Source organism: Trachemys scripta, unplaced genomic scaffold (assembly GCF_013100865.1).
Source record: "Trachemys scripta elegans isolate TJP31775 unplaced genomic scaffold, CAS_Tse_1.0 scaffold_26, whole genome shotgun sequence".
In the NCBI taxonomy this organism is placed as follows: Eukaryota; Metazoa; Chordata; order Testudines; family Emydidae; genus Trachemys; species Trachemys scripta.
This window is the reverse complement of record NW_023260511.1, coordinates 4,897,538-4,905,993: the sequence shown is the minus strand read 5'-3', so window position 1 is coordinate 4,905,993 and position 8,456 is coordinate 4,897,538. Positions and strand designations below refer to the sequence as shown.

Genomic DNA, 8,456 nt, shown 5'->3' with positions numbered 1-8,456 from the left:
CCCAACTGTGTCATCTGCAAACTTTCTCACTGATGAGCTCTTCTTTCAGTGTCCAGCGACAGAGCCATCGTCTCTGTATTTGGGCTTACAAAGTGGATTGCTGGCCCTCTGGAAATGCTGGTGGATGCTGAGAGGGAGCTGAGATTTGTAATGTTAACTTGTCTTTGTTCTCCAGGTTCTGTCAGTGTCGGCCTGAGTCTGAGAAGGGCTGTGTCTGGGGACAGCACATTTCATGTCTGACTGCGAGCCCAGCAGGGCAATGTCTGTCTCTGGTTGTGCGTTGTACAGCACCAAGCACAGTGGCAGTGCTGAGGGGCACCGGGCTGGGAGTGATGAGACCAGGACTCCATTCCCAACTACTGCTATCACGTCCCCTCTCTGTGTCCCTATACCCCTCTCTATCCTCTCCATTTAGCCTGAGCTCTTGAGCGCAGAGACTGCCTGTCGCCCTGCCAGTGCAGAGCCCAGCACCACAGGGCCTTGAGCTCGGCATACAGTGCTGCCCTAACATGAATTCTTGTGTTTGCATAACAAATATTCGTTAATATTTAATAATATTTAATATATTTAATAGTTTAGTTAAGAAATGGAGCCTCAAACACTGAACAAACACGGTAAGAGCAGGACAGGAGTTAGGTCATTCAGGGAATCCTGTGTGCAGTTCTGGTCACCTGCGTGCAAGACAGATGGATTCAGACGGGACCAGGTGCAGAGAAGGGCTGCTAGGGTGGTTGGCGGATGGAGGCTGGTCGTACGAGAGGAGCCTAGAAGAGCTTGGCTGGTTTAGCTGGCACAGCACAGGCTGAGCAGGGATGTGATTGCGCTGTATGAATCCATCGGGGGAACGCTGGGGAGGGAGAAGAGCTACTGAAGCCAAAGGACAACGTTGGCCCAAGAAGAAATGGGGATAAACTGTCCAGGAGTCACCTTAGGCTGGAAATGAGAAGAAGGTTCCGGAACAGCCTCCTAACGGGTGAGGGGAGAACACGCTAACTCACGTGAAGATGGAGCTTGATAAGTGTGTGACTGGGATTCTATAACGTGCCCTTCCAGCCCTGTGTCCCGTGTTCCTAAAGAGACCAGCCAAGGGCGGCTGGGAAACACCTCCAGGATTCAGAGACATGCCAGTTTCTTTTTACTCTTTTAACACCTAACAAAAGTTACATTCATTGTATTGTAAAATTGTACATGCAGCTAGATAGATCCTGGTACCCCCTACTCTAACCGCTAGACTCCACTCCCTTTCCCAAGGCAGCAATAGACCCCAGAAGTCTTGGCTCCTGGCCCCTCTCCTCTAACCACAAGACCCCACTCCCCTTCCCAGGAATAGACCCCAGGAGTCCTGGCTCCCAGGACACAGCTATGCCGTGTCTGATGGGTGGGGCTGGAGAATCTCAGGGTGCCTCCAGGGCTATGCAAAGCCAGAGCAAAGGGAAAAGGCCACTCACCCAAAAGCCAGACCAGGAGGATGGGGATCTTTGTCTTCCCGGCTCCAGCGCAGGCAGCTGAGCTCCTGCCAAGGGGGTGCCCAGCTGGGAGCAGGAGGCACCCGGGAAACCCCATATTCATAGCACACACCTTGTGGGGCAGTGTGGCCAGGGGTTAGGGCAGGCGGTCGTCCTTATGAGAGAGGCAGGCTGAGCTCGATGTGACAGTCACAGGCTGGGAGGCTGGGGAGATGGGGCAGGCACCCAAGGGGGCAGGGACCCCAGGGGGCAGGAGGTGTGACAGACCTCTCACTGCAGAGACCCCTCCCTCTATGTCCCCCCTGAAGTGACCCAGTGGGTGTGTGCGACTGAGCCCACAGAGGAGAAGTGACCCTCATGCTCTGCGCTGTGACTTTATTTATATCATTGGATTGTGAAATAAGCATTCCCGGAACATGCTGAGCAAACAATACCCTCTTGGAACAGCTGATTATGGGACACATGGGGCGGAGGGGCTGTTCCTGGAGCTGGTTCACAGGGAGTTAGCAGAACTGATCTACGGAGGCCTGGTGGACACGGGACAGGCGCACGGGTGTTAATGCGCCTGCAGGTGCGAGGATCAGCCCGTGCAGTTAAAGCGATGCTGCGGGCTGTGTGGATGCCCTTACTCCTGTTGAACAAGGCTGAGGCTTGGTTTGATCTATACCTAAAGCTTATAAGGTCGACCCAACTACACCTGTATTCCCCTCTATGTTGTCCAGCAAGGGCACCCAGTGAAGGCTCCAGCTCCCCAGCTGTCATCTCCCTTGTCTCCCTCCCTCCTGACTGGGGTGTTCCCAGGCTGCCTTTGCTGCTTTTTGCCTTCTCTTCAGAGGATAACAGCAGTGTCATGGCACACTGGTAAGTTAGCACCCAGCTCTTTCTAAGCAAGCACATTAACTCACAGGGTAAAAGCATCACAGAGAAAACATGTTAAAACAATAACAGAACCTACACGCTTGTTAGTCATCTGACCTGAGATCACCCCAACTCCAGTGTGGGCTCCAGCTGGTGATTAGTCCTTCAAACCCACCCAAGGAATCGCTTCTGTGGTCACAGCCTCAGCTAGATTTGTCCATCCTTTACACAGTACAGGGATCTTGGATCTGGGGTTTCCAGGTGCAGGTAATCAGCAGAGAGAGGGCTTTTCTCCCCAGGGCATAGCTTCAAAAGGCCTCCCATGTGCCCATAGGTGGCAGATAGCATAGGCAGGGGAAGGCGGTGTCTCCCCAAACAGCTTGGCATGGCCCCGCCCATGCTCCACCCCCAGGCTCCCTCCTGTCTGCTTCCAGTTCCCTTCCCTCTCTTCTGTGGCCAAGAGGCTGGGGCAGGCAGGCTGGGGCCAGTGCGCACAAGACCCTGGGGCTGGGGCCACACCATGCCACCTGACACTGGGGGCACTACTACCAGGGCTGGGGCTAAGGGTGCGCGGGGGGCCCGCGGCCTTGCAGGGGTTATGTGTGTTCTCCGTGCTCCGGCAGGGGACGGGAGGCAGAAGAGGCAGGGAGGAGCCTCAGGCAGGGGGAAGGGGTCAGGGACTAGCCTCCCCCAAGGACACGTTCACCCGCTGCCCCTCCATGTGCCTCCCAGGAAACCCACTTCACATGTATTGTCCCAGCCAGTTCTTTGAATTGCTTAATATTCCCCCAAGGTTTACATTAGTCACATCGCCTCAAAAAGTTATACAGTTTTACACCAACACAAAACAATTGCATTGGAATACAAATGGACCCCAAAGGTATTCAGATTCTTTCAATAAGGTTTAACTTACTTCAGGCAGGTTTATCCAGAATATTGTCCTTTAGTACAAGCCCATCCAATCGTTATTTTGTTCACCAATTAGGCCTAGTTTCTGACACACCAATTTTGGTCCACTTTTATCAACTTTCATTGTTACAGGTTATTGTAAGAGTTTAGGAACATTCACCTACTTCCCACAGTTAAACTCACAAGCAGGGTAAATCTGTAGTTCCCAATGTGACAGATCACGTAAATTCCTGCAATATATTTAAGAACATAAGAACGGCCATACTGGGTCAGACCAATGGTCCGTCTAGCCCAGTATCCTGTCTTCTGACAGTGGCTCGTGCCAGGTGCTTCAGAGGGAATGAACAGAACAGGACAATTTATTGAGTGATCCATCCTCTGTTGTCCAGTCCCAGCTTCTGGCAGACAGTGATTTAGGGAACCCAGAGCATGGGGTTGCATCTTGGGCCATCTTGTCCAATCCATTCATGGACCTATCCTCCATGAACTCATCTAATTCTTTTTTTAACCCACTTATACTTTTGGCCTTCACAGCATTCCCTGGCAATGAGTTCCACAGGTTGACTGTACGTTGTGTGAAGAAGTATTTCCTTTTGTTTGTTTTAAACCTGTTGCCTAATAATTTCATTGGGTAACCCCCTTGATTCTTGTGTTATGCAAAGAGGTAAATAACAATTCCTTACTCACTGTCTCCACACCAATCATGATTTTATAGATCTTTATCTTATCTCCCCTTGGCTGTCTTTTTTCTAAGCTGAACAGTCCCAGTCTTTTTAATCTCTCTTCATATGGAAGCTGTCCCATGCCCCTAATTGATATTTGTTGCCCTTCTCTGCACCTTTTCCAATTCTAATATCTCTTTTTTGAGATGGGGCAACCAGAACTGCACACAGTATTCAAGGTGTGGGCATACCATGGATTTCTATAGTGGCATTATGATATTTTCTGTCTTCTTATTAATCTCTTTCCTAATGGTTCCTAACATCATCCAGTAGTTGCAGTATTTGTTTGGCAGGCTTCCTGCTTCTGATGTACTTAAAAAAAATTGCTGTTACCTGTACTACAACCACTGGCTGCTCCCCAGTCTATCTGGATGTCTTGAGTGATCCGCTACCTTTGCACCCAGCAGGCAATTCACCATCTGGGTCTCTCAATCATCTCAAACCCAACACATCTGCATCCATATTTCTAATAATCTCTAATAAGCAAATCCCCCATCACTATTGCCTGTTTCTTCCTAATAACTGGGGTCCCCAGCTCCAGAGCGGTAACCTTAGTGCAGGAGGACACCCTAACATCATCTAGAAGGAGGGTCCCAACTATGGGATTGTTTCTCTCTGCTCCTGTTGGATGTTCTCCTTCCCTGAGACTTTCATCCTCCTCATCCTCTAGCAGAGTGGCAGACTGGGTGTGGGACCATTCTACTGTGTCCCTCAAAGTCTCCTCTGTGTGCCTCTCTGTCTCCCTTATCTCCGCCAGTTCAGCCAGTCTGGTCTCAAGATCCCATTTGCTCCCCCAGGTGTTAATCACTTACGCTGGATATATTAAGAAACAAAAGTGATTTTATTAAGTATACAAAGTAGGATTTAAGTGGTTTCAAGTAATAACAGACAGAACAAAGTAAGTCACCAAGCTAAATAAAGCAAAAATACGCAAGTCTAAGCCTAATACATTAAGAAGCTGATTACAGGTAATATCTCACCCTCAGAGATGTTCGAATAAGCTTCTTTCACAGACTAGACCCTTGCTAGTCTGGGCCCAGTCCTTTCCCCTGGTACAGTCCTTGTTAGTTCCAGCAGACATCTTAGGTCATAAACAGGGGCTCTCTCATGACTGGGACCTCCCTTGTCCTGCTCCACCCCCTTGTATGGCTTTGTCAAAGGCGGGAATCCATTGTCTCTCCGGGTCCCCACCCCTCCTTCTAAATGGAAAAGCACCAGGTTTAAGATGGATTCCAGTATCAGGTAACATGTTCACATGTCCTGTGAGACCCCAGCCTCCATTCTTCCAGGGCTGGTTTGCAAGTAAACAGAGCCATTTACAGGCCATTGATTCTTAAGCACCCTTAATGGCTTCCACTTAATATGTTTACATCAGTAATACAAGTTTATATCTTACTTTACTAACTCCAGACATAGAAATAATACATGCAAACAAATAGGATGAACACACTGAGTAGATCATAAGCTTAGTAATGACACCTTACAAGAGACCTTTTGCATAAAGCATATTCCAGTTACATCATATTCACATTCATAAGTATGTTTTTATAAAGCCTACGGAGTGCAACGTTACAAGAGGAAAAGGGGGAAATACACAGAAGGAAGGGTGCCCCCTGTGGCCAGGAGTGGGGTGCCTGCTGGGACATGGATAACAGACCGTGTGCCTGGGTATCAGTGCACAATCTGTGGCCATCTGTCTGTCTGTGTAAGGGTAATAATCCAGAGCGTTCGTGTAGTGGGGAGGCTGTGGGTCAGGATTGAGGGATGTCGTCAGAGCTATGGGCGGGAGCCCAGGGCTGGAATAGCAGTGGGCTGTGAGTCGGGATTGAAGGACATGAGCAGAATTGTAGCAGGGAAGCCCAAGGCTGAGGGGACAGACAGTCCTGCACTCCAGACCCCTCTGAGGAAGGGACAGCACAAGGATCAGTCCCCCATACTGCGTGAGCCCATCTTGGGGCCCATCCCTGCCCCAACACACCCTCAGGGGTGTCTGTCTCTGACCTTCAGGCAGCCCTTGTCTAGCGCTAGAGGAAGGCAGCAGTCTCAGGGATTATCTCCAAGGGCCGCCCCAGCCGTCTCACGCTGCAGGCTGGGCTCGGATCCCACTTCTCCTGCCATGGCCCAGCCTGGGGGCGGCTCTCAGAGAGCGTTATCTGCTCTGCCAGCCAGGAGTCTCATTGTCAGGATCCTAAGAGGGGGGGTCACTGCTGCTGTTGGGCCTGCTGCTCCTTGAGGTGGGCGATGGGGTCCCTGAGGTTGTCAGCTCCTCCAGGTGCACAAGGCCTGCAAAGCAGGGGGACAGAGAAACCCACCAGGGCTCAGAGTCCCTGGAGCCTGCACCACTGGGCATAAGAGGGTGCTTTGTGCCCATGACCCTCCAACTCCAGGGCAGGGCCATATGGATGAGGCATCCACACACCGGGACCATGGGCACAAACCCAGCTGGCCAGCACAGGTGCAGGGACCCTGCTGTGGGCAGTGAAGGGAGCGCAACTTGTGTGGGAGCAGTAGGCTCTTACCAGAGAGTGGTGCAGTGAGTGGGCACTGGGCTGGGACTCAGGGGTCTGGGTTGCACCCCTGCTCTAACTCAGTCTGCTGTGGGGGTCTGAGCAATTCCCTGTCCCTCTCTGTGCCCATTTCCCCTCTCACCCTGCTTATTGCCGGGGGAAGCACTCACTGCCAGGGTTCAGGCAGCCAACCTGCTGGACCTGTCCTGGAGTCTCCAGGAATTAAAGGTTAATACGTTCAACCACAATTGGAACCCTAGTCAGGGGGAAGAGCCCCTGCCCCTCTCCCTGCAGCACAGCACCACTTAGTGGGTGGGGCATTGGGGCCAGCACTGACTGCATGGGGAGAGTGTCCACGACACAATCATCAACATCCCCTCTCTGCAGCACAGCACCTCCTAGTGCCAGGCAGGATGTGACATGGGGAGAGTTACCTGAGCATACAACACTAGCATCTTTGTACTCACAGTTATGGTCTTCCCAAGGCTCAGCCCTGCATTGGGAGAGGGCAGCTTCTGTCCCTGTGCAGCGAACCTCATCCAGCCAAATTCGGTCAGACCCTTCTCCAAACTGAGCCTCTAGACAAGAGCCCAGAGAAGGTCCCATGCCCACATTTCACCCAAGCATGAAGCTGTACATTTATCTGCTTTGTGACTCAAAGGTGGCTGCCCTCCGTATGGGGCTGGTCGATTCAGGGGACCCTCCCTTGCCCTGGTGTGGGCCCTCCAGAGTGTGAACTGCTGAGACATGGTTGGAGAAGGGGATAGACTCCCCCTGAGGTTCTGCCCTGCCGCCCAGGCCGCCCCACTGTCAGGTCAGGCACCCAGACTCTGTTCAATGCTGGCGCCTATGACAAGGGTCCATCGCACCCAGTGGGAGCCACTTAAGCCAGTCAGGAGTGAGATGCAGAGGGGCAGAGCTTGTGGCCTAGTCCACAAATGGACATATGATCTGAGCCTTAGGTGCCTGGCTGACGGGCGACACCAGCCTCCGGTCGGGAGTCTCAGCCATGAGCTCTCCCCTGGTGTTCGGCTGTGGTCACCTCTGCTCAGGCCCCAGCCGTGATGCCGGGGGGATGGGATCCTGGCCTCTGGCAAAGGGCAGTCGCCTGGGGGCCATGGGTACCTGAGGAGGAAGCGACTCCCCCTCCAGCAGCTGCGGAGAGACAAGGGGGAAACTGTCAGGAGCAGAGGACCCCGTGCACCCCAAAGCTTCCCAGCCCAACAGTGCCTGCAGGAAAGTGGCGCCGGGCAGGGCAGAGTCCAGAGCAGTTAGAGCCAGACACAGCAGTGACATGTGCTGGGACCCAGGGGAACGGGGGAGGCCCAGGCCGTCTGCCCATCGGCTGCTCTGCCCTGCTCCTCACCCTGTGCTGCAGGGAACTGGTGGGCTCAGTAGGGGTGCTCTGACTTCACAGTCAGTGCTGACCCCAATGTCCCAACCCCAGTGCCCCCACCCAGGACTATCTCTGGGGGAAAGACCCAATCCACTGCCCCCCACAGTATCAGTGTCTGGGAGCTCCCTCACCGTTTCCAGCACAGCCATATAGACCCCACCCCTTACCCCCTGCCCGTCCCTTCTAGCTCGAGGGAGGATAGGATGGGGGTAGCCGAGCCCTAGGCCTGTTAACCCTGCGGCCCTACATCCCACAGGAGCTTGGGCAGTAACAGCTCCCCCACAGGCAGACCTGCCCCAGCCCCATCAGCCTTTGAGCTCTCAGGGAGCAGGAGCCATCCATGGGCTAGAGGCTGCCCAGGGATCAGACCCCTCCTGCCATGTTGAGCTCCAGGGGGGGCGTGTCCCACTCAGGGGCCAGTTGACTGCTCTGCCCCCAGGAACTCCCTGCTGTAGGGTCACCCAAGGGGCCCCTATGGAGGTGTCCCCCTGGGCTGGTTCATGGGGGAGCCCCTATCAGACCCAAACCGCCTGCTTAGCCAGAGGAGGAACGGAAACCAACTGTGGAGACTTCAGCCAGTATCTGAAGGGGAAGGAGC

General features: G+C 53.2%; 1 protein-coding gene across 34 annotated transcripts in view; it reads right to left on the bottom strand.

The window, feature by feature from the left end:
• Nucleotides 1-1,773, bottom strand: part of LOC117870330 (deleted in malignant brain tumors 1 protein-like) — a 293,761-nt gene extending 291,988 nt beyond the window's left edge. For 13 of the 34 annotated variants that reach the window (XM_034757430.1, XM_034757432.1, XM_034757452.1 and 10 more), the window contains exon 1: nucleotides 1,449-1,768. In XM_034757430.1, the coding sequence (XP_034613321.1) occupies nucleotides 1,449-1,569 (121 nt within the window). In that variant the 5' untranslated portion in view covers nucleotides 1,570-1,768. Of the gene's footprint in view, nucleotides 1-1,448 lie in introns of all 34 variants that reach the window. The other 21 variants (XM_034757455.1, XM_034757445.1, XM_034757444.1 and 18 more) reach the window with 7 other exon arrangements.
• Nucleotides 1,774-8,456: the final 6,683 nt, after the last annotated feature.